Here is a 26,452-nt window from a genome sequence, read left to right as displayed (position 1 = left end):
CAAATAATAGAGAATTTGTAATTGAGGATGGTGAGTCTCGATTTATAGATATTGAGCTTAGTTTAAGGCTTTGACGGAGTCCATTGACCCGCTCCCTTTTGGTCCAAAGGACACAGCCTTCTTTTTTTAGGGAAAAAGTGTCAGATAAGTCTTGAATCTATTGCATTTGATGCCAATTTAGTCTTAAACCTTTTATTAGTGTCAATTTAGTCATAAATCTTTTGCGTTTGGGCCAATTGAGTTCATCCGGCTAATTTTGACTAGAAATCGCTAACGTGGACGTCGATTATCCTATGTGGGATGGCCGGCATTGATGTGGACATTTTATAATATTTGTAATGATTTTTTTGGTTTTTTCTTTTTTTTCTTTTTATGTACAATTTTTTTTTTGAAGGGTCAACGAGGGCATCGCATCCCTCACCTAGCCCCGATTTGTGGATCCAATCACAATCTTATAATAAGATCGGTGAGGGCTCATGGCCCTAACCGGCCACAACGATTTGGCCAGGTGAAGGGGCCAAGTGCATGACTTTTAAACTAAATCAATTATTTTCCGCATGGCATCTACTTCATGATGACCTAGAATAACAAAGGTTTTTCGGCACGTTATTGTGAAATGGAATCGGGCCTTAGATATTTTTTCATAATTTGGGGCTTAATCACGGCCGAACGTCATTTTTAGGATCTAATCACTGTTGATATGGTTTTCGAGACACAATCATAACCGATATGATTTTCCGAGCTTGTTATCTGGCGAAGTGTGATCGTAGGGTCCTTCACATGAGGAATTGAGTTTTAATTTACGTTGGCTATTTACCTTGAATTCTAACAATGGTTAGGACGGGACTGTCGGGGAAGGTTCGTTTGAGCGGATGCCAAACCATGGGCGTCTCGTACGAGGAAATGCTGGGACGAGAACGTTAGGTGGTGAAGACAAACTTCAACGGCCTTTGGATGATTGGTTGGTCTCCACGGTCTTTATCCGATCGAGTCGGCCTCACCGTGCATGGAGCTTCCATCCATCCATCGAAAATCTTATCGTTGCGTCTTCCTACAAGGGAGAAACCTAATTCTAGCCGGGTCATTTTGGGTTTCTCTTGAAGGATATGTCGACATTCATATGATTCGAATCATACAAAACTACGAAAAGAAAAGGACAAATAAAACTATATTGTACGTTTATTTCAAAAGATAGAAGTGGTTTAGAATGATCGAGTCTCCATATCCAACATGGAAAAAGTAGTCCACGCCACATTTTTTTGTCACGGGGTTCGGACTTCGGAGGTGGAAAAAAACGCGCGGCCATCGAAGTCAAAGAACCCTTTTCTTTTCACATGCGAAAATTGGACATCTATCCTAAAATTCCTCCCCGACATCTAGAACTATGCTTCTCAAACTGAAAATCTCTTTTGACAAAAAATAAATGAAAATCTCTGGTCCTTGAGAACGTTTAATTTCAGGCACGGGGCTCGACTCTATCATATCGTTCTGTAAAGAGATGGAAAAAAAGCTCGAGAAAGAGAGTTGGGAGTTACAATAGGGTTTGGCACGATGAGCTCTACAATCCCCAACTTTGTTCTCGCAAAAGGGCTTTAGAGAGCATTTGAAATACAATTGCATCTCTTCAAAGTGAGCCAAAAAATGAACCAAACACCATTTGCATTTGGCCAATGGACTTTAGAGCCCCTATACTCATTTGGAATACTGAACCAAACAAGGCCAATATGCTATTGCAACTTGCAAGTGTTCCTTAAGGATGGTAACACCGTGACACAAACTTGTAGTGCTTTGAATCGGGATCTTTTGCATAAGTTTGACAATTGCAATAAATTTATGACTTTTTTGATAATTTTCTGGAAATATCCATTTTCCTAGAGAGACAGATAAGATATCCCGACACAGTGGCATCTTAATATCCCGAACAAGAAAAATAAATTCAAAGGAATCCAAAAAATTGAAAAATTGGATCCATGTGCAATGAATTACACCTAGTAAGAAAAAATATTTTGTTTTAGCTCGACCCGTGGGAAATTTCTTATACGAGTGTTCAATTAGTTCAGACTTGTTAAATTTCGAATTGGGATCACACACACGCATATATATATGCGCGCGCGTATTTCAAATTGTGGACTCGAAGCCTTTTTAGACCTGTATAATTCAGCTTGATGCTTACCCCTGAAATTGTCCCATCGCGGCACGCTTCTGTAATTACTTTGTTTTCTTTTTAATTGTGGTTGGAAGAGAGCGACTCTCTCGTGTGAACTAATTTCCCTCGTTAATCAGTGAAGATTGTGATGTGACACCCCGATGAGTTTCGACGCGATGACCTAAATAGTTGGTGGGATTTGAAGCGATGACCTCCAGTTCATAAGATGGAAATCGTCCGAGGCCCAGTCAACCACGTCAATCTTGACGGATCAATGTAAAGGAGAAAATCAACCGAAGAAGATGCGAATGATGTCGAGAATAGCATGCGATGGTCAATAACATGCGGCTGCAGGCAAGGCCACGATGGTCTGGGCAAGGCTAGGTGAGAGCGTTGCGGCCCTCGACAATGGCCGGCCGTACCAAGTAGGACAGCCCGCGTTCACGTCGGCGATATCCTGCAAAAAATGATCGGATGAACTCAATTGGCAAAATATGAAAATGTTTATGATTCAATTGGTAAAATTAACAAAAAAAAAAAAATGGACTGAACTGGCAAAAGAAAAGGTTTAAGATGTTTTAGACAATTTTTCCGGAAAATTGGAGAAGTGTGTATGCCATTATAGGCATATTTCTCTCTACATGTGTGTATATGTAGAAATACAGGTACATCTTTAGAGCGTTGAGCGGAAATATGGTAAGCTGATTGAGCCATAGCCATATCTATGGAGATATTCATGTAAATTGACATTCTGCTCCTATATTGACACCAACTTAGACATAGATGTAGAAATATTAACTATTGACCACAAGTCAATTAGATGAACTTTGAAGAGAAGTGTAATTAAGAAGTAAACCGATCTAAGAATTATACAAGTGGACGATTAAATTGAAGCATTTAATAGTCGGAAAAAAATATTTATTCAATCACAAATTGGTATATAAATTGCCTGGCACGTGGCAGTTTTAATAAAACAAGAAGGCACTAATACGTACGAGTCCATATCATAATTCTTGAACTTACCACCCATTTTTGGGTGCACCCATCATTCAAAAACTCTTCTAATCAATTACGTCTATGGACAATGAAGATTATTTTCCAAAATTTCTCACCTATGATAATTAATAAAAGACCAAAATTTTGGTACCACATGGATTTTTAGAAGAAGAAGAAGAAGAAACCATGCTCGTTCGTGGTAAAATGAGCGGAAATTCGGCGCCATCTCAAGTTAAGTCAAGTTTTACAACGAATTTTCATCGATTTGCCTCCCACAAAATGAAAGATAATTGCTCGTCCTTGTTCTCGTAAACGATGTTCTAATTTGACTTCACACCTAGCGGGGAGACGTGAACAAATAAATGAAGAATCGTGAGAAAATTCCCATGAGGACACAATGATTATAGTCAATTCATGATCATCTCTTCATTAGTGAAATTCATTCTAGAATATGGTATTCTTAGTTAGGTCAACTTGCGTAGTAAACGACGGTCGAATTATCATCGTAAGGATATTCAAATTGGTGCTTGCTTTTTAAATTTATTTATTGTCACTTCAATACCAACGCAATTAATTATTAATTTATTCATCTCAATTGACACGACTTGCATGAATAATTGGTTTATTTAATTCAATAATCCCGACTTTCATGAATCATTGGTATGGATGTCTTTTTTTTTCCAATTTATTACTAAACATTTTAATTGTACCAATTGAGTAATAAATATTTTCACGTTTTGTCAATTGAGTCAATCCAGTCAATTTTAGCTAACGTAAACACCAACTGTTCTACATTTGCAGAGGTGGTCCTAATTTTTCTCTCTCCCCTTCATTCTCTATTTCTTTTCTTCACACCCTTTCTTCTTCAACTTCCAAGAAAGGGAGGGTTTGACCTAGATCTCTCCCTCCCCTCCTCCTTTACTTTTATTGTGAAAATGACACGTTTTGATTGTTCTATACTTAATATTGGAATTGAGTCTAGGCAATGTCACGTAACTCAGGAAACATATTTTGAGTCACGAGCTTGAAGTTTCGAGTTAAGCTAGCACGCGTACTCCCTTGACTGTATCAACCCCTGACTTTTGGAGGTCCTCTCATAGAATTTGAGATTTTGTGTACGAATATACAATAAACACAGTCATCATCCCATGAAGACTTTGAAACGGAATAAGACAATACAGAAAGGGGAGAGACATCACTCCATATATTAGACCCGTCTGTCTTGCTTCTATCTTTCCACACAAAGAGAGATATTATATTGAGTGCGGTCAGGGGGTTGCATAAACACATCAATGCCAAGTGATTCACTTCTTGCTTTCCTTTATTTGTCAAACTCTGTTCATCCCTAACTATCGAAACCCTTGTATTGTTTTGCTTTGACAACGTAATTCATCTCAGCCCGAAGCTTGATCGTATGAAGTAAAATTGTCGAAATATGACAAATCGGATCATAAGTATTGATTGGGAGTCTAAAATAATCCTAAAAAGGGGAAAGGTATAAAAAAAATCACAAATCTATTGGATCGGTATCAATTCAAACATAAACCTTTTGATTGAACCAATTTAGTCCTAAATATATTTACATATGTGTTAATTTAGTCTATCCGGCGAATTTAGGCTGAAAATTACTGACTTAGATGCCGGCCATCCTCCGTGGCACGGATGTTTGGGCAAGGGTTGGCCTCGCCTAGCCTCGCCTAGGTGACGCCTGGCAAGGCCACCCCGGCTTGGGTGAGGGTCGGCCTTGAAGGCACTTGCCCTTGCCGACCATGGAAGAAAAAGAAAGAAAGAAAGAAAAGAAATTCAAAAAAATGATTTAAAAATAGTAATTAAAAAATGTACACGTCAGCAATAGTTGTGCCACGTAGGACAATTGACATTCACGTAAGTAGTTTTCGGCCTAAATAAGCCGGATAGACTGAATTAGTACCAATGTGAAATGGTGTATGACTAAATTTTTCCAATTGAAATATTTAGGACTGAATAAAATTTGTCGTGTAATAGTCATGCTTGGTACAAACTAACATAAGTTCTCATCAAAATCCTAAGAAAACTTAATATAATTGCATTATATCGATGCTAACTGCGTGTGCAAGCTAGTAAATTGGCCAGAGTCATCGCTTGCCCGGGGAAGTCAGAAGATAGATGAAAAGAAATGCAACATTAATGACTGGCATCCTTATAAAGTTCAATACCTCTCATATTTTTATCGTCAAGAGGGATCCCAAGTCGGAATCCATCAACATATCCAGTTGAACCCACATTTGCTCAAAAACTTAAGCTAATGAGTTATGGATCAATTAGAATATACTAATTGTTTAACATCATACCAATTCTCCAACGTGAGAATTTTCTAACACAACTCATACATGCATCCTAACAAATGAAATTCGATGCTTGTTGTATTTCCTCAACTTGTTGGAGTTGGATCATTTCTCTGCTTATGATATTAAGTAACGCTTTCGTCTATGTCTCATGACATTTCTCACCATCAACAATGGGGTTCTTCGGCCCGAATGTCCCCTATGAGACTATTCAAAGGGGGAAAAAGGGGAGAATTTTCCAATCGATTGTCTATACTTGCACGTTCCCACACAATAGCACCCAGTACCCACGGATCCCCCACCTCCTCCTATTTCAATAGGTGCTTGTCTTTTTCCCAGCTTTCCTAAAACAACTAATGACGACTCTAACTGTAAGAAGAAACCAAATCTGCCTTTCAATTATTTAAGTGTCTAGATGAGGATTGATCTTTGCCATCTTTTGAAAGTGTTCATTTTTGTTGTTACTGTGCATGAATTGGCAATACATTTCTCACAAATCTTCGTAACTTTTTTATCTAGAAAGTTTTCATGATAGCTATAGTGTACGTAATAATTTAATTAATGAAAATTTGGATAAAGACAAACCTCTTTGAAAAAACTTGTCAACACATCGTTCTTTTTTCTTTAGGTTTGGCAAATAAGAGCGTGCATGACAACAATTCTAGAGCAAAAATCCGTTTTGTTACGTAACTTTATTTTTTTATTTCAGAAGTGTTTTTTTTTTTTTTTTTGCTCCATAAGTCGTTTTGGAGCTACTTGAAGAAGCTAAAAATAAAAAATTTTTACTTCTTTTCAAAAGTAGGAAAATTCAATTTTTGCTAAAAAAAAGGAGTAGAAAAATCAAATTCCGGCAAGAAGTTGATTTCTAGAGTAGAATTTTTGCCATGCACACCCCAATAGGAGGAGGGTGTGTGAGTTCTAAAAGTAAATTAATAATCATGTGAAAACTCTCCGGAGACCACATTGCTTTATTACCAATTTATGGACATCTCTTCACTATGCAAATTTATTTTATCCTTTGGGATAATATTGTACCAGTTTTAGGTAACCTTTTCTTCATTTTTTTTTTCCGGGCAAAACGATGGTGAATGATAAAAGCTTTCAACGCCACGGATCTAATGTGCCACCATCCCATGTCCCCATTTCTTGTCCTGCCAAAACTTTGAGATTAATTAAACAAAAAAAGAAGAAGAAGAAGGTGGCCTTCCTCCTCCCCACAGGTGTACTTCGAGGAAATTTAGAATTTTACAACGCGCATCCGGCATGTATCGGTGATGTCATGACCCCACGAATCGACGGCAAGCGACAACATGTGCTTCCTTCGGCATGTGCTTCATTAGGACAGGGAAACCTAGGCTGGGATGAGAAAATATTGTATACGGACGGAAGAGAGAGGAAAGTTTCTTTTTTTGAAAAAGGGGCCCGTGCGACACGCGTCGCACGATGGATGGAGTGGGTATTTGCTGATGTGGTTCCCCGACGGTTCCTAATATTTTCTAAGGCTGGGATGGGTCCTACGCATTAGAATAAAGGGCAGAACCTTTTTAATATTCCTGTCTTGTGTGTCAGTGTCAGTTGTGATCCTAGACTAGGAGCAACTTAGCACATTCACCTAGGTGTCCAATTAGACTAGTTTCTTAAATTGATGAGTGGGCGACTCCAACTCTTGCAGAACGGGACTTCGGGACGGACAAGGCGCTGCAAACTGGTGACCGCACTAGCACTAGTTAACGACAATCACCCAAAAGTTTGAGCGTAAGTTGAGTTTGCAACTAAGTCCTTGCCATTATCATTTAAAATTCCTAAAACTTGTGTGCAAAATTTGCCCGCTTATTTTAGCCTTGTTTGTTGAGTTACTAATTATTCTTGTGATATTGAACTTTTGTGCATAATCCAATCACGTCCGTCACATTGCATCGTACACACAATCAATAGTCATCTAGGAACCCCTAAGTTAGAAGGGTCGTGGCAAGTGTCAACTTTCCCTTTAGCATAAATTCATTCCGTGCCCTAAAACAACTTCACACAAGAAAACCTCCCAAATGACAGACCTCCCCGCCATCCCACCCCGTGCCGGTAATAATCCGGCGTCGCCGCCAGAGCCGGCTCCACCGCCGTCCGGCTGGTGCAAGCTGATCCTCCTCCGCTGTATCCCATACACCATACCCGCCATTCTCGGCCTCCTCATGGTCATCTTCCTGGCCATACCCGCCCTAATGCCCCCAGAGTTCCAGCTCAACCCGGGCTCTTCCCTTTCCTCCCTCAACATCTCCACTTCCCTCGTCACTGCCCGATGGAAAATCGCTCTCTCCATCAAGAACCCCAGTAAGCTCATCCCCGTCAAGTACTCTCACATGAAGCTCCGGTTGAGTTTCGATGGCCGACTCGCTCTCTCTCGTTCCTCCCTCATTCCCACCTTCACTCAGGGCCCCGGCAACGTGACCACAGTCCGAGCTGAGGCCCTGTCAATGATGGGCATCGTCAATGACTTGGACGTGAAGGGCCTGGTGAGCTCCTTGAAGAGCGGGGTGGTGACCATCGACGTGGTGGTGAGAGCCAAGCGGAGGCTGCACTTGGGTCCGTGGTGGGTGCCCGTGTTCGACGCGTACGCCTCGTGCATGGACGTGACCTTCACGGCTCCGATCGACGGTGAGGACGGCGCTGATTGGATGATCCTCGGAGGCACCCTGAGTTGCACGCTCGACATCTTCACTCAACTCTGGTAAGAATGATTACAAGTTCCTGCTTACTTTTGTTTTACTATCATCGTATCGTGGAAGTTGTTTGTCCACGCTCTTCTTGAACTGCTCCTCGTCGCTCACAGTGGCACGAGCCGTCGATTATCACCGCCCCCATCTCTCGCTTCTCACTCTCCAGTTAAAGTGACTTTTGTCCAAGCTCGAAACTAATCGGCGTCAAAATCGAGGAATAATATAAAATGACAATACTTTGGTTGTTACGGTCTGTGTTTCGGGTTGTCCGTAGTTAACTTATTAAAACCCGATTTTAAAAGATACAATATTTTCTGTTCGGGTCGATTTGACTCGAGGTTTTTTTTTTTTTTAACATTCCTAGTGTGATTATATGATATGTTGTCCTGGATAACTCGTCAAAATAAGATGCAATGAGAAACTTTTGCTTCGAGTTGTTGTTATTATTATTTTTTAAGTTGTTGGGAAGTGCTTCTATAAGATTTTGTTATTACATGCTTCTGTGATTAATTCCCTTTGATTTGCAATGAATTTGATATATCTTGAAAATGATATTCAAAAAGACATTTCTAAAAAAAATAATAATATTTTTCGATGTTCTATCGAAATTTAAAAATAAATTGATAATTATTGTTCGTCGCTTAGAAAGAAAAAAATGTTTTGTAATTCTTAACTAAATATGCACTGTTCGTATGATGTAAGGCCAACACATGTCACCTCATCAAATTTTAAATGAAGAATTTAAAGAAGTAAAATCTCTCTCTCTCTCTCACACACACGCCACGCTCCGGAAAGGCCAGCCGCCAATCGCTATCACTGCTCCGCCTTCTTCCCCATGTCGCGCTCTCCTCTGTTTTCGCCCTCCTCTATTTTTGCGCTCAAAGACGTCCCCCCGGCCTCACTGTCGTATCAACAGCCGCGGTCCAGTCGCCGCCACCAGATCTGGGGGTGATGCTCGGCGTCTATGGTCGAGACGTAGCTCGACACCGAGATTAAACAGAAAAAAGCATCGGCGGCGTAGGTCAACGCCGGGGTCAGCATCCATGGCTAGGCATCAGCTCGACGTCGCGTCAAGCTCCACCATTGGAAACGATCTCTGTCGAGGAGGCTGAGCTTCAGCAGCAACATGTCCATTTCCGGCGAGGACAAGGAGGAGATGTCGAGATCGGCTCTGTCCACCTTCAGGGCCAAGAGACTCGCCGTCGCCGTGATTCGGGAGGTGATGAAACGGAGAAGATCGTCGGTGGGGAACGATTGGGTGTTGATTTTCATTTTCCAAAAGATTGGACGTTCGTTTTTCTTATTTTGGTTTTTTGGGTTCATAGAAGATATTTTCCATGATCAACTAATAATCATCATCTTGTCTTCTTTATTCTTGTTTATTATATAAAAAATTAAGGTTTGATTCTCCTCAGGTGTTTTGATGTTCTTTTTTCAGATCCTTGAGGCTCTGGCTTCTGCAAATTGGAGCATCGGTTGGAGTTGTCTTTCCTAGCCTATTACTTTGGCAAGTACTTGAAATCTTGAGGCCTCTCAGTCGCAAATGCTGTTACTAGTTAATGCTGTACTACTTTCGAACATATATGTATTCTCTGGATATTTAGGACCTTCGATCTGCTGTCGAAGAAATAGTTTGCATTTTACATGTTGATATACAAGGTTTTGCGTGTTTTGTCCCTTTAACTTCATTTCAGATCATGCATTCGCATATAATCTCGAAGCTCGTATACCTTTTGTAACCACTGAATTGTCCAGGCTTCGGCTCTTATTTTACCTGGTCCATGAGGTTATTAGTGGATTTTTCATCGCTGCCACTGGTTTCTTTTTCTTTCTAAGTTGGACTTCCTTGTGTTTAAAAAGGACAATTTTGAATCGCGAATATTAATTTTGTTGCATGTTACCCGAAAGTACAAAGCGTAAGCGTTTTATACTTAGACTATTTTAAGAAGTTAATTTATTCATAGAGTAGAGTTGCTTTTTCTTTTTTCCTTTTTGGAATTCTGGGTATTAATAGATCATCGAAATGGATAAATGTATTTATCTATGATTATTACCTCCAACAAGATCTTCTCCGCTTCTTCTCGAGTGTGGGTATCGATCACTTCAAGTGCTCCCTTCTGCTAAAATGCAATGTTTCTAATTATTAAAGAAAATGTGCCATGTAGGAACAAGCAAGCTTATGACCAAAAAAAAAGAAACTGGCAAAAAAAAAAAAGAACTTTTTCACAAAGATTAAAAAAAAAAAATTAGAGGAGTCGAACCAGGGCTTTCTCAAATTCTTCATAAGTCAATGTCGGGCTCATTGTCGATGGATGAGCTCCTTTGATGCTTAGGAGAAGATGGCGATGGTGGCTCTCCATTCTTTTAAATAAGTGTTACTAGATAATAGAAAATTGTTGTTAATGTGACTTCTTGTAACCGCAATAAGATTAGGAAGATATTTGTTTTGAAGATAGGGTTAGGAAGCTATTTTTTCAAAGAAAAAAATTAACATAATCGCAAAAATGGTTCACGTCGTCGTGTCAAGTAGGATGAATGGCGCTAACTATCCTTTGAGTCAAATTACGATTTTTAGTGAAAATTGTCCTGAATGACTAAACCTACTCCCATTTTGAGTCAAGAAATAGATAAATAGAAAAATCCATTGATAAATCGTTGGAAGGTTTAGGACTAAAGTAGCAAATCATCAAACGTTTTAGGACTAAATGGGCACAATTGAGAAGGTTTAGGACTAAATTGGCAATTCGTCAAAAGATTTAGGACTAAATTGTCAAACTATTGAAAACTTTAGGTCGAAATTGATCGCCATACAATAGATTTAGGATGTTTTGGACAATTATCCCTATGGATGTTTTTATATTGCGATGTTTTGATTATTCAAGCCACTCTTAACATCTATTTCTAAAACTATATTGTTCATGGGGCAATCGTTATCGCCAACATTGGTGCATACATTCCATCGGACAAATAAAAGGAGTAATTGAACAAATTTGTGTAGATAAAAGAAGGGACAGTGACACGGTCCTTAAGCAAAATTCTCAATTTCCTCGAAGCAACATGTTCTTCCACATTAATTATTTTCTATTGGACAGAAAAAAAAAAAGAACTATAAGGTGTGGAAAGTATGTTCTTGTCAAGCAAAATCCTCAATTTCCTCGAAGTACACAGGTGCGAAGGCCCTTTTTTTATAAAAAAAAATATAATCTCAAAGTTTTGGCCGGACAAAAAACCATATCTATTTTCTCTTTCGTATCCACGACGGTCCAGCTTCCTATTTGGTCATCATACGTGACAATATCAAAGATGCAAATGCTTCCCTTTTAGTTAAAACAGCCTATGACCCAAAAATTCGAAAATTAAAGGAAAAAATAATAATGTAAAAGAGCTCACAATTTTCGTTACGTGTCATCGCCAAAGCTCGTACGGCATTTTCGGTTGCAAAGGAAGCAACGGAGTCGGGCTTAAAGGATTTGACTGAATAGTTAAGCGCGCCTTGATTCGAATGCTTTGCAGATTCTGTGTTTAGATTACAACGTTTGCTGCTCATAAACGTGAACTTAACGGTGAAGCCTTGCCCGGTTTACATTGACATTACTTTTCTTGTGGGCGCTTGTGGAGATTATTGGAGTGAATTTTTTTTTCTTTTTTTTAAAAAAGAGTGATGCTTTAGATTAAGAACACTGTCTGGTGTCTGTTCCTTTGAAGCTAGACCCGGACCGAGCTTGGAGCTTCGCGACTTTGTCAAAGAGAGGCCGAGGATGGAGGCCGATGGCTAACCCGATTGGCCGGAGCGGCTCTTCTCCGAGCGCTACGCTCGTCTCGAGTCTCACTCTCCCCTCCCAACTTTACGTAAAATCTAACCAACAGGACCAAGCCCGTGACATTTCTCATAATTGGGAAGCAGAAGTGCTGCTTAATGGTAGAAACTCAGAAAGATAAGCAGAGAGGGTGCTCTGCTCTAAGTCTATACTACCTGCTCACTCCTTGGATGAAGAATAGCCAACTTTTAATCATACTTCGCTTCCAAAGGAGCGGCTATTCCAGAGTTACACCCATCCACGTAAAACAGAATACTCTCATTTTGCCGCTCCGGCCTCGCATAGGTGGCAGAAAAATGTGGAATTGAAAGGCAGCGAACGAACTGCAGTATCTACGGAATACCGGTAGATGTCGTCGTATAAGAATGATGAGTTTTAAGGTTTTCTTCCCGACGATACAAGTACTAGCAGACCCCTATTACCTTGATGCTACATACTAGTTACATTCTAAAGAACATTCCGCTCCATCTTCTGTATGCAATACCCTACGCACCGATGGCCCGTGCCAAGACTTTCCATTTGAGGTCTTTTCCTCAGCAATGAAGTGTTTCAATTCGTTTCTCTCGTGTTGCACCCTCCCGGTGATTTCCAAGCATAACCCGCTCTCGACACTCTTGTTCGGCACTTTAGCCTTATCCGGCTTCTTCATCAGGCCTGGATCTATGAAAATTGGTTGAATCCTAAGGGTTGGGTTTGGTTTTATTCTGTTGACTTCCCTTCCGTCTGGAGGCTCTAATACGCTGCTCCTTGATTCCATTTCTGAAACTTCATCTTCATTAAAGAGGACCTGCACCCATTCCACATCATGCTAGCTTAATTAAAACATCTGAAACTACTAATTAGAAAACAAAACATTGAACACTTGTGAATGATACTATTAGCGGTTTAAAGAACATGTAGGAAGCTTTCGCTCTGATCATTGCAAAGAAAAGATCATTGGAAGCTTTCACTTCCATCCTATGTGGGATTAGAAAAGGACATATTTTGTTTGTTTTGCAAACAAACTTCTACACCTGAATCGAGCATTTGACGGTTCCATCACACCATCGTGGTGATACGAACAAAACTGCACGATCAAGATGAGCATGGCGCCGAAGAGGGCTAAGCTATCAAGTATTGAAGGAGCTATCCCTTTAGTTTTGCCAGCAAAGAGAGAGGACAGCTCGTATAAAGAAGCTGCGCGCCACCTCCGAGCGCTAATTCTTTCTTTAAGAAGTGAATATCAGAGACTATGTTTAGATACAAGAGCGCAATCAAGGAACATGGCAGCAAGCAGTGTCTCCCAAATCAAAGCATATGTCACCCTACGCCTCGCTGAGCAACCGAGAAGATAGACCTTACGGGCATGGTCGCAGCAGTTAGGCTCGATGCCATAATCCTCAACCTCATCCTCGAGTTATTTGGAGGATGCGGGTATAATGGCTCAACATCAGAACAGTACTTGTAAACATTAGCAACATTAAAAGTGAGAGATATGCTAAACAAACCGACAACATGGTTGTTGTGTTAATTGGCTTCTTGATCTGCTATGGCCCGTCTTCTTTGGTTGCAGCTTGCCATACCGACCCACCGGAAACCACTCTTTCCGCAAGAAAACCATCACCTCATCAACTTCAAAGCGACGCACAAAGCTGACTCTGTTCTTGGGCAGTTGAACGATATTCAGCAGCAACCACCCTCAGGAGGAAAGTTCGGTGAAGACAGGTTGGTTGGATTTCCACGTATGTTGTTGTTAGGTGAAAACTAGACTCTGTCAAGATGGGTCCAAAATCCATTTAATAACCATACTAAATTTCGCAGGCCAGTATAATGAGCTTACAAAACAAAGAGGTCAAATGGACCCCGTTTACAACCCTCTTAACCCATTTGCTGCCTCACTCGGCCACACTCCTCATGCATGGCCATCTTCTTCTTCTTCTCCTTCTTCGCCTCACACTTCCTGTCTCAATACCCTCCATTCCCCGCGGCTATCTCCGGCGGTGATGGTATCTTCCGATCAGCCGTCAAGGGAGTCGCGAAACTCGCCAAGGAAGGGTCTGTTAGGGCTCGGAGCTACACGGCTAATTTCATACCTCAGTCTATCTCTCTCCCCCTCAAACATCTCTTGCAACAGAGCATTCACTTCTCCGACTCTCTTTCTCTCTTTCTTGTGTCCGACCTAGAGATCTCCCTTCTGTATCTTCCCGACTTCTCATTACTTTCCACTCTCACTCCCCAAAAGATGAACGTGACCTGCCCAGAAAAATTAGCTGATCTTGCCCACCGTTGTGAAAAATTGTGGGGTTTTGCCTCTTTTTGCTTCAGAAATTAGCTGGTGTCCCCTTGTCATTCTTGGCACGATTTGCTTGGAGATGGATATTTCATTGCTTCCTTTTGAGCTCCTTGTTATTTTGGAAAAAATATTCAGTAGTTTAGAACTACCACGCCACGAAAAACTTGAGAGTGCAAGAACAGCAAACTAACGTGGAATAAAAATTAAAAACTTTTTATTTCTCTCTTACTCCTTCGTCCACAACCAGTCGACCACCGCTCCCCTCGCCATCACCTGCATTGGTCCAGGTTGCGTCCAGTCACCACCTCCTCCGTCGTCTTTGCTGCAAGCGACTCGACTGTTATTCTTTTTTTATGTCTCGAGTTTGAATTTCTACGGAGATGAAAAATCTTGAAATGTGCAAGATTTGATCGGATTGGCTTCGTGGACTCCTCCGGCCGAATAAAAGAAGTGCACACGTATATTCTGTTTTTGGAGTATATCTTGTGGGCCCATGGAGTAATAAATGAAAGAAGACAAAAAGTTAAGGTTTGCTTTTTACCTCTTTCTTGTGGAAGCCGCACAAGCAGTGAAGATATCATCTAAAAGCCACGAAGAATATTTTGTGGGCCCAGTGAAAGATAATTTGTTGACTTCTTCAATAGGGCACACAAAATAAAGGTGTGGAGTTCTGTTTTTTTGCTTCAGACGATGCATTAGAGCCGCCGTACGAGAACCTGCAGAGAATCGAACATTAGACGATTTCTTCGTGAGTTTATTATATCCAATTAAATTATTTATTTATGAATACTTTGAGTTTGGGTATAATTTAGATACGGGAAATACGTACGTATTGAGCGATTATAACTGCGATTTTCCGATTATAGTGGATTATTCTTGTAGGTACTGATATTCGAACCGAACCACGTAATATCCGGTGTCCTTTATTGTTCATCGTTATTTCTCTGAGTTTTTCGCATTAACTTATTTGTAAGATCTCGGCTAGTTTCCGCGCGTTATTATTCAACATCAACCATGGAGAAAAGGAACAATTTTTGGGTCGATCTTCTGGGCTTTCTTTCTTTTGGTCGCTGCCTCCTTCGTTGTCTTCCAGTTCTCCATTGGAGTTTGTTTGTTTTTTTTTTTTTTTGGTCAATCTTTTGGGGTTTCTTTGATTCTGAAAAAGATTGACAAGGAAGCAATTTTTTTTGAACGATTTTTTCTGGTTTGATACTTGGGGTCGGAGGAAAAGTGAAAGGGAGACAGACTTGGTGGGTTCCATGGAAAGTGAAAGGGAGGCATAGCGTTGGAGTGTGATTCATACTTTCCTGCGACACGAAAACACGAGAGTTGCGAGGTACTAATTATAGTGAAATTTTCTGCTGGACATAACTCTAATTTAAGGATGAACCACGATAAAATTTTATGTCTCAATTTCTCTTTCTCGCTTTATACTTTACTTCAACTTGATTGTGCACCGAATTCTAACATGAAGGAAGAAGGTGGGTCTGTAATGAACCATCACAAAGAAGAAAACTACCCAGCGATATTTTATGATTCTTTCTATGATAGTCTTCTTCTTCTTCTTCTTCATCGGGTTGATTTCGGAAGAATACCCACAAAGAGGGAGGTGGGTGGCTGAATCTGTCGCCCTTGGCAATGGAGGAGCAACGACGGAGGCGCAACTCCAGATCCAGAACAGGACGAGTGACGGTAGAGGAGTGGCTCGGGCCAACCATGAGCGATGCAGTAGAGGATGGCTCAGCTTTGACACCAAGGATGTGGCGCCGGCGCCACCGGTAGAGACGGCGACGGCGACGGCGACTCCAGTGAAGTGAAAAAACTTCCAGTCTAATCCGAAAGTATCGCATTAAATCCGATAGTCAAATCCGAAAGTATCGCATTAAATGTTGTGTTATTAAACGGGATTAACCAATATATTAAAATTTCGCTTATATTTAACCAAAACCAAAGCTCGAACTAGTTTCATGATTTGTGGATGGCCCGAGTCGAACTTTCGCCACCACCTTCATCTCCCCGTCCATAACCCGACCCCTGAATTCCCGCACGAACGACGAACTAGTCCATGGAGCCACACATTATTCAAAGGCAAGAATATAAGCAGAAAAAATGCTAAAAATGAATCCCAAGATAGGTCGGGTATGAATCGATAAATTCGCATGCAATAAATAGGTTATAAACGGTTTAAACGAGGCACTTGGGGTAGGATTATTTACCTAAACTCGACCCAACTCACCCATTTGACGGGCCTGTGACCAACTGTTAACACCTAAATTTTGATTTTTAGCAAATCATTTATTTAAGCATAAAATGAGAATTAGTCATAATTCTCGAAAAAAAAAAAAAAGAACTTTTCATGCACTGTATATTTATTTTCTATCAGTCATACATGTCGCTTGCATTTAGGATGAGTCAATTGAGCTTAATTTGACGGCAACTAAATCAGACTCAGCTTGAGAATCTTGATTATCGCAAGAGGAGGTGCCGAATTGTAATGGGCCAATGGGACTTAGTTTTGAGCTCAATTCTGTCTATTCAGGCTTAATTTGATAATTAAGGTTTTTAGTTAAATGTTCATTATTCAGAGAAACCTTAATTAGAGCCTAAAAATTTGAGATGAGCCCATAATGTGATTGAAAATCTCGGTCAAGGCTAGCTCATGGGTGTACCGAATTCCTATGATAATGTGGACCTAGTTTTAACTTCAAATTGGCCCATTCTGAACATTTAATTGAGTGAAGCCTCTAGTTAATTATCCATTTAATTAACTAGAACCCAATTAGGCCCAAAATTACATTCTAAACCCACAAAAGAGGCCATTTTCAGCAATTTCTTTCATCATGACCCCCTTTGGCCGAGATTCATAGAGTCCTAGTGGATTAGGACTCCTCAAAGTTCAAATAATTCAAGAGTTCTAATGATTTGGGGATCCTATCTAGCTAGAGTTTTATTAGATTCGAAAACCTAAATCTAACGGTTCATAAAAAATCTTGCTCTAGCTAGGGTTGATAATCCAATGGTTCAAGATTAATTCTACTCCAACTAGGATTGCTGAATTGAAGCTCTATATATACGAGACCTTGGCTCACATAAAGGGGGAGGTGTAGAATTTTTTAGGGAATAGAGAGCTAGAGAGATCCATTGAAGTCATCCGTCTAAGTCCCATAAATTGCCAACGCGTTGCCTGTATTCCAGTCCATTGTAGAGGTGCTGCCCAGCTTGCTTCTCGTCACGAATCGGCTCAAGTTTTGCGCTACGAATCAAGGTAACTTCGAGCACAACTGATGAGTACTTCAAGCATGTTTTCTGTGTAATTTAATTGCTGTTTCAATGCTGTTTCTACACTATATACATGTTGTTTGGTCTGAAAAGACTCGTTTTTTGCTTGCTCTATAATCATCAACTTGTCAAGATCTTTGCAGAAGCGAAAAAGTGTTTTTTTTTGTCTTCTTAGTTACTGATTTGCATGCATTCGATGCTGTTATACATTGTTCGCACGATTTTTCTATCCAATTCAAGTCATCTTTGCACGTTTCATGACTTCTAATCATGCAAATCTGAATGGGAGCGCAAATGTGAGTATTTTGTGTTCTTTTACGCTGTTTTGCATGGATTGAGGGTTGTTTAATGAGTAAACATAGAAAACCTTTTTTTTTTCTTATTCAAGAAAAGTCAGAATGATCTTTGCGCGACAAAAACTGAAAATCAAACTTTGGGGAAGTGAATTTTTTGAGACTCATTCATTAATTTGGTTGAATTGTGACACTCTTGGGAATTGATTGAGTTTAAAGGGAAATTTATCCTTTCTCAAAGTAAATCAAGCACTTTCAAGATCAAATTTAACCAGGGCAAAATTTGAGGATTTTATCAAATTAAGAATTGAATTTTCGGCATACTCACTCTCTGGTATTAATAGTAATATCCCGCCTTCTATCCCACCTCTAATGCCTCCCCCACCCACCTTTGAAGAACCATCACCGATATTATTAAATACTAATAGTGCTTCAATGTATAACACGTTCATTTCTAGTCTGCCTATTGTTGGTGCAGTTTCTAATGAGACTCTTTCGGATGCCTCACTACAACAGGCTATTGTGATTCCTCCACAATCGGTTTATCAAGCACCAAGGACCCTCAGTAAATATCCATTATCAAAACCCAAAGCCCGTAAGTAAATATCCATTACCATATGTGAACTTAACTAAAATGAGCTCTAAAGAAGAGACACGTTGCTTCACTAAAGCTAATAAACATGGAAAATGGAGGGAGAAGATACTCCAATAATTTAATGTTTTGTTGCGTAATGGAACATGGGTTTTGGTTCCACCTAATCCCAAAGCAAATGTCGTGGGATCTAAATTGGTTTATCGAGTCAAGACACATGCAAATGGTACAATAGATCGGTACAAAGCCCGCCTAGTGGTCATGGGCTACAATCAGCGAGAGTGGATCGACTATACGAAAACGTTTAATGTCATTGTTAAAACAACCGCCATCCGTATAGTTATTTCATTGGCTGTGACAAAGAACTAAAAACTCTGGTAGTTGGATGTTAGCAACACATTTTTAAATAGTAACTTGGTTGAATAAGTCTACAAGGTCTAGCCTCGGGGCTTCATTGACACAAAATAGCCAAACAATATATGCAACTTACAAAAATCCTTATATGAATTGAAACAAGCACCGTGGGCTTGATTCCACTAGTTGAGCATCTTTTTAAAATCACCGGGATTTATTGGATCGAAAACTGATACTTCCCTCTTTATGCTACATTGGTCCAATTTCTCCATTTACATGCTCATCTATATTGATGATGTTGTTATTACAGGATCCAATCCAACATTTATTCAAGACACTATCAAATGCTTAAACAAGGAGTTCTCCATATGGGACTTGGGCGAACGTAATTATTTCCTTGGAATTGAGGTGGTCAAACATCCATCCGGACTCCTCTTGTCACAATAAAAATATGTTACAAATCTCCTCCACCGAACCATAATGGATGTGTAAGTGAAACGCATCCTACGCTACTTAAAGGAAACTGGTTCGTATGGACTACTCATCAGTTCCTAAACCACCACAAAACTCTACGTATACAATGATGTGGTTTGGGTGGGTTGTCCCACTAATAGACGATCAACAAGAGGTTATGCAATTTATATGGGTCAAAATCTAGTTTCTTGGTCACCTAAGAAGCAGTATACCATAACACATTCCTCAGCCGAATCCGAGTAATGGGCATTGGCAAACACCATGGCCGAAGTGGTATGGCTGCAATCGCTGTTACACAAATTGGACATCTTTCAATCAAAACCCCCTAACCTTTGGTGCAACAACCTAGGGGCAACGTATCTTATAGTGAATCCACTTTTTCAGACTAGAACAAAGCATATCAAAGTAGACTTTCACTTTATCCGCCATTTAGTGTCACATTGCAAACTTGAGATTCGCTTCATATCCATATGTGACCAAATAGCGGATATCTTGACCAATCCTCTTGTATGGTGTTGCCATGATCTACTCAAATCCAAGTTGAAGTTCATCCAGGAGACCGCCTTCAGCTTGCGGGGGCTTGTTAAGTAATGTTTGATACTATAACAGACTAATTCAAAATTAATTCCATTAATGTAGTTATCTCATGTAGTTAATATTGTAACGGACTAATTCAAAATTCAAAATTCAAAATATTTTAGTTAGTCTATTCTAACTATAAATACAAATGCTAACATAGAGTTAAAGGATAAGCGAAATTCATAATCAAACTTAGAGCCTAAATCTTGCGTTAACTTAACAAAGTTTCTTAAGACCAAAGAGAGAATTACTCATTAAGGATAAGATCGACATCTCATTCCAAAACCACAGGATTGTACTATCGACTTGACAAGAGACTTCCAAATTAGCGAGGGACGACTTTCAACACCAATGCTCTTCAACAACCATTCTCTTCCTGCATGGAATAAGAAGCAAAAGACCTTTAAGGAAAAGGAAAAAGGAGAGACGAAATCCCGGAGAACAATCTCAGATTCTTTCCATGACAACCCTAGAAAAAGTTACGACATCATCTGTTGATCATCATCATTTGGAGATAAAAAGTGCTGAATATTTATTACCCATGCATCTCCTGGAAAGCTTAACGGGCGCCGAAACTCTCTTTCGGTCTTCCCTTTTTTTGTTGAAAGTAATGGAGCATTTAGGATTCGTTTGTTTGGCGAATGATTTAGAAAATATTTTCCAAATATTAATCGCATGTATTACTTGAAATAATTAGTTAATGAAAAATATTTTCATTATCCATAACGATTTATGTCTAAGTATTTTCGTGGACGATAAAATATTTTTCATTCATTTATTTTTGTAAATGATACAAGCGAATGTTTTTAGGAAAATATTTTTATATTATCCATTTTTCGCGAAACAAATAGAGCCTCAAAAACTTTCAACTATTTCAAAATATTACCAAGTTGAATGATGGCAAGAAGAGCGATATCGTTGTTGAGTGGTTTTAGCCTGGTTTCAGAAAAAATTGATTTGAGGAAGTATCTGACAATCTATTAGTCACAAGTGAGATTATTAGCATTATTAAGCACGGACCTTGTTACACTTCTGGGATTAATCATCTTATGTTTGCTTCGTTCAAGAATTATGTCATTGCTTTTCTATCGGTACCATGTTGATTCCAAAGACATACCGGGACAAGAATATCACTAGAGACAAGACGGGTCAATCCTTGTCTAAAGACCTCCATATAACGCTAGGCACAATAATATGCTATCTGATTGTTAAAGGCTAGTTTCAACTCAAGTTCATTTCAAAATACTTCGGTGGGTACCCTTACGAAACAGGATAATTGTTGACACCTAAATTTTGATTTTTCTTTATTCTGCATAAAAAAAATCAGGAATTATTTTAGTTCCTACAAAAAATAATAGTTCATCATTCACATTTAATTTTGCAATTTTTTGGCATCTCAATTTGGACTGGTGATAGATATCTCTAAACTTAATTGTCCGGACTGAGCCCCGTAACGATGGAAATTCACTCAAGCCCATTGGTGGCAAGAGAATTGGTGAAAAGATCTTGGATCTTTCGAGAATGCAGATTTTTCCCGAATGGGAAAGAAATATTGCACAAGAGACAATCCCACGCGTAAAGGCGTATTTTGCCCTGTTATTTGAGCAATATATCTTTTAAGACAAGAAAGGATGGCACGTTCTTCTTGAGGTCATATGGACTTGCAATGCATAAAAAAAGATAATAATAACAAAATAAAGGAAAAGAGATTCGGTCAATAAAGAAGAAAGGAAAGAGAAATGTTACATATTTTTTGGAGCATCCACGAGAGGAAAGAATATCGGCCTTCTTTCCTTGGCACCTCAGACTCCCTTGCCTATAAAAAGAGATGATGCTTTGGAGATGAAGAGGGGGAAACTCACAGAGAAAAATTCAGAAACTTGAGAGAGAGAGAGAGGGAGAGAGATTTGGGGTTCTAAAAAAATCACGTGAGAGGAAAGAAAAGAGGAGAAGCTCTCTCGGAAATTCCCTCTAGCCGAGAGCTATAGTCTTTTTTATCTTTTCTCCCTTTGCGGTACCAAGCGTTGGTGCTTTTGTCCTTTACTTTTCTCCGCTGATCTTTGCTATGGTAGTCTTTGTTTTGAGTTGTCCCCTGTCCATGTTGCGGCCAACACCTCACCGAATTAAGAAGACCAGGTACAGTACCCGGCACTACTACTGCACTAGGGAATTCACTGCTGGAAACGTGAAGGACAATCTGTCCTTGCTGCTGTCCCTTGCTATTCGGTGTTATTTTATGCTGATTGGAGTTCCTTCTGCTGCTCGTTTATCGTTTATTTGCTGATTTCATACGGTACCCCTGCTGTTCACTGGTCCTTCTTTGCTGCGGGTCTCTTGCTTTTCTTGTCTGCCCGAGGATCAAATTCTGCCGCTGTTTGGGACTCGATCGAGCTACTGTCTTTTGGTCCAACTGGGCATGATTCCCTCAGTAGCCTTCTCTGGAAGATGTGCGTGTTCCTTTGAAGTCCCACCGACGGCGAGTCACATTCGTGGATCATCTCTCTCGGCTAGTCCAAATTGCTAAGTTTGGTCGTCAAGCTTTGCAAAAACTTGAATAGGAAAGTGCAGTTTTGAAGAACAAGGTAAATATTTCCTGTCGTGAAATTGAATATCCACTTGCCTAATTCGAGCATATCTTATCATATATTCACATATCTCGATTACACTGCATAAAAGTGGATATCTTTTCCAAATATAGGTTGATTAGGAAAATTTTCTTTCCTAATCCGTAACTTGCCATATAATCGAGAAAGTCCATCTTCTTTAAGATTGATTAGGCAAGGATTTGGGTTTAATCATTAATTGTAGGACTACGAATTAAATATTGACTCAAATATTTGCGAAATATTTCAAAACTTGGTTGATAGATCCACTTTCTTAATTGAATTGATTGACATATTCATTTTCCTATTTTGACTTGAATTGTTTGATTGTCATATTTTTTTAGAATATATCCGTCGCATGATGTGATCTCGAAAATTCTAAAAAATTTGCATTCATTCACCTTCCATATTTGAAAATTGCATATCTTTTCAAAAATAGCACAATGTAGATAATTGCATATCTAATCCTTTTTGTAAATAATTAGATTAGACTGCATTTTAGGATAGAAATTGCATGTTTAAATAGAATTTTATGTTTAAAATAATCTATCTTAATATATTAGGGCTTAGGTTAATTTAAACTCTAATATATGCAAGATAAAAATTATTTTGGCATATTCTTTTTTAGGAAATAAGTTCATCCGAAAAAAAAAATTCATTCATCCTTGCCATGTCATCTATGCCACCACATCATTCTTGCCATGTCATGTTAGGTTGCATGTTAGCTTAAATTGCATATTAGAATTGCATGTATAGGTTTTAATTAATTTACGTGTCACGTAGTTAATTTAATCGTAGTCTCACTTATACATTCATTTAATTTAATTTGCATTTCATCTAGCCTAGCTTTGCATTTAAACCATGACATTGCATTATTTAGGATAGAACTCACGCATCATATGCATTCATATAAAAAATCGAAAAAATTCAAAAATGTAATTTTTGTGGCGCATGCTCCCTGGATTATATTAATTTCTGGATGTTTAATTAATTAATTATGCACTCGCATGATAACCTTTGTTAGTGACTTAAGTTAAAATCAATTAATGTTGCCTTCTCAAATGATTTTTCATGAAATAAAATGGTACCAAAAGGGCGTTAGAGTTATCTAGCCTAATCAAGTCCCAAAACTCTTAATCTCTAGTTCGTAGGAATAAAAAATAGTTCTCTCGCTATTTTATTAAGGTTCTTAATCGATCTGCACTAAATGATTAGTGGCAACTCCAGATTCAAAATACATTGCATGTTAATTAATTGAACCTTAAGTTGCGATTTGGTATGGACTTGGGAGAGTCCTAGTTAGGTTAGTTAAATAATTAATTTGATAATTCATTACCCTGGAATTCCTGAATTTTAGGTCGCAACAACAATTCAGTGGCATTTTGCTCAATTTCATGCTAAGCGAAATTCTCACCAGTTTGTGCCAAGAGAATGGCCCACTGTCCTTTGATTTCCATATAAAGGACACGACAAGCATAAACACCCTCTTTAACTTCTATTGGGATTGACTTAATATAATCGTGGGAAGATGTGAAGATTTTTTCAAGGAAATTCCCAACGAAAAATACACGTTATTCCTTCTTTTTTGTCGAAACATCATAACCAACCTTGGTGTCCAAACGCACCGTTAACCCTTGTATTGTGTTGCTTTGACAAAGTCATTCTTCTCGGCTCGAAGCCTATTCATATAATATAATACTACGAAAAGATGATTGAAACAAATCAAATTATTGAAATAGATTGACAGTCTGAGATAACCCCAAAAATATAGAGGTAAAATGTACTAATACGTGGCGAAATTTTTTTTTTTTCCTTCTAAGGATGATGCTGTTGGGGACAAAAGTCATTTTTGCACTCTTGTAGCATCGTGCGATTACATGATTTGGTTACGGGGAGGATCTTATCGTGTCGCAGTGTATTCATAGAAAAGCTTGACCAAATCTCCCTTATTTGCTGGACATGCCTATGAATTGGGGCAAGTCTTTCAGAAGAATGTGTGTTTTTATACCAATTGTCCATAGCCAAAGCCATAAGAAAAAGCATAACAAAATATTATTCCACAAATGAAATAAATCAATCAAATGATGTAGTTGGAATAAACATACAGAATTATAAAATAAAATAAAATAAAGATAATAAGATTACTAGAAATGATAAATAGTGAAATTTATTAAGAAATGACACTTCATATTCTGTGGAAGAAAATTTACATGAAGGAAAATTCAAGACTATGACTTAGTATATTCCCTAGAAAAAAAAATGCCCCTTTAGACGTTAACAAGGGACGAGTAATTGTTGATTTGTCAGTGTTGTTTAATTCTAGGTTTCATGGGTCTAATATGATAATGTCTGAGCATGATCACAATGAACATACTACAGTGCCTAACTAGGGACAAGATTCAAGATACGAAAGCTTCTTTTATCACTGTAATATCACAAAATATAAGACTATATGAGACCTTGATGACATACATATTGGATCTCAAGATTTCTTCACAAGAATATCGGCAACAATTCCTCAAAACTCGGGTTTCTAACTCGTGTGTTTTGCATGGCCTCACCCCTAAAAAATGGAGTTTGAAATCGGATTCGTCGTAAACATGATCGAGAACACATGATTATCTCCTCATTTAAAATAAACTTAGAGATTTGATAGAAACACTGCAAACAATTAAGCTTTCATATGAATATGTGATTTGATATTCGAGTATTATAATATTCTCTCGCATGGGTAGGCTAGACTTTGACCTTAAGACTAAGACTTGGAAATACAAGGTAGTGGGCTTTGGTGTTCTATACGTAACAACTGCGCTTCTGCTTCCACTTGGAGGATCGTGATTCGTGAAGGGACTTCTTCGAGAGACTAGAGGAGACTTTGCAACACCCAAAAGCCTCTATAAAAGTAGAAACGACGGTACGGAGATAAGCCCTAATCTGGTCCAAGAACCCGTCGCCCACAATTTCCAAAATGATCGTGGCCCGCTGCATCGCATACGGTCTCCCCGCCATTCTCGGCCTCCTCATGATCATCTTCCTGGCCATACCTGCCCTGATGCCGCCGGAGTTCCAGATCGACCAGACCTCTTCCATTTCGTCCCTCGACATCTCCACCTCCCACGTCTCCGCCCGATGGAACATCGCTCTCTCTGTCGAGAACCCCAGCAAGCTCATCGCCGTCAAGTACACTCGCGTGAAGCTCCTCTTGACTTTCCAAGGCCAACTCAGGCTCTCCCCTCCCTTCCCCATCCCCACGTTCACTCAGGGCCCCGGCAACGTGACCACGGTCCAAGCCGAGGCTCTATCGAAGCTGGACATAGTCAACGACTGGCGTGTGAGGGTGCTGGTGCGCACGTTGAAAGGCGGGGCGGTGACTGTGGACGTGGTGGCCAAAGCCAAGCGGAGACTGCACATGGGTCCGTTGTGGGTGCCCGTGTTCGACCTCTACGTCTCGTGCATGGGCTTGACCTTCCTGGCGCCGACCAAGAGTGAAGGTGGCAGCGATTGGCTGATCCTCAGAGGCGCCCTGAACTGCATACCCAGCATCTTCACTCTACTCTGGTAAGAAAAACTACACTGCTTATTAGAACAGAAATAGGTCGTTTGAACCCTAATATATTATATATTGATATTAGCAGGATGTTCTTTCTAAAGATGAGAGGATGTGGATCCGTTCACCAGATGATGCTCTTGTTTTTCTCTCTCCAAAACCCTCTTTGATACTTTCCATTTAGATACACATCCACCTAAGCCTTTCATACCCACTTCCTGGAGTCAGATCCAGTGAGTATATCTTGATATTTTCCCTGATCTCACCTCAAAATTCTAGATCTATTGATGGTTTGTGGATTTTAAGGTTTTATATTTGCACTTTTAAGCACCAGATCTGCTGATCCTTTTATCTTTTTGCTACTCTCCATATTATAAACTTTCAATTCATTTCAATAAAGAAATACTTTCTCATATCCAGTACATATCCACAATCAGCAGGTTCTACCGCATGTGGTTGGTTTA

General features: G+C 39.4%; 2 protein-coding genes across 3 annotated transcripts in view; one reads left to right on the top strand and one right to left on the bottom strand.

Moving 5' to 3' along the window:
• The first annotated feature begins 7,602 nt into the window (after nucleotides 1-7,602).
• Nucleotides 7,603-9,718, top strand: LOC125315617. Its single transcript, XM_048281077.1, has 2 exons — nucleotides 7,603-8,188; nucleotides 9,616-9,718. Coding segments are annotated over exons 1-2 (537 nt in total). The 5' UTR covers nucleotides 7,603-7,652; the 3' UTR covers nucleotides 9,617-9,718.
• A 2,447-nt stretch (nucleotides 9,719-12,165) lies between these two features.
• The window catches only part of LOC115728294 (activating signal cointegrator 1), a 28,932-nt gene continuing 14,645 nt past the window's right edge, over nucleotides 12,166-26,452 (bottom strand). The window contains exons 4-5 of one of the 2 annotated variants that reach the window (XM_048281161.1): nucleotides 12,534-12,782; nucleotides 12,166-12,467 (exon numbers count right to left, since the gene is read on the bottom strand). In XM_048281161.1, coding sequence (XP_048137118.1) covers nucleotides 12,432-12,467; nucleotides 12,534-12,782 — 285 coding nt within the window. In that variant the 3' untranslated portion in view covers nucleotides 12,166-12,431. The remainder of the gene's footprint in view (nucleotides 12,468-12,533; nucleotides 12,783-26,452) is intronic. The other variant, XR_007198891.1, reaches the window with a different exon arrangement.

The sequence above is a fragment of the Rhodamnia argentea genome, chromosome 6 (genome assembly GCF_020921035.1).
Source record: "Rhodamnia argentea isolate NSW1041297 chromosome 6, ASM2092103v1, whole genome shotgun sequence".
Classification (NCBI taxonomy): domain Eukaryota; kingdom Viridiplantae; phylum Streptophyta; class Magnoliopsida; order Myrtales; family Myrtaceae; genus Rhodamnia; species Rhodamnia argentea.
The sequence above is the reverse complement of the archived record's forward strand: the minus strand, read 5'-3'. Positions and strand labels throughout refer to the sequence as shown.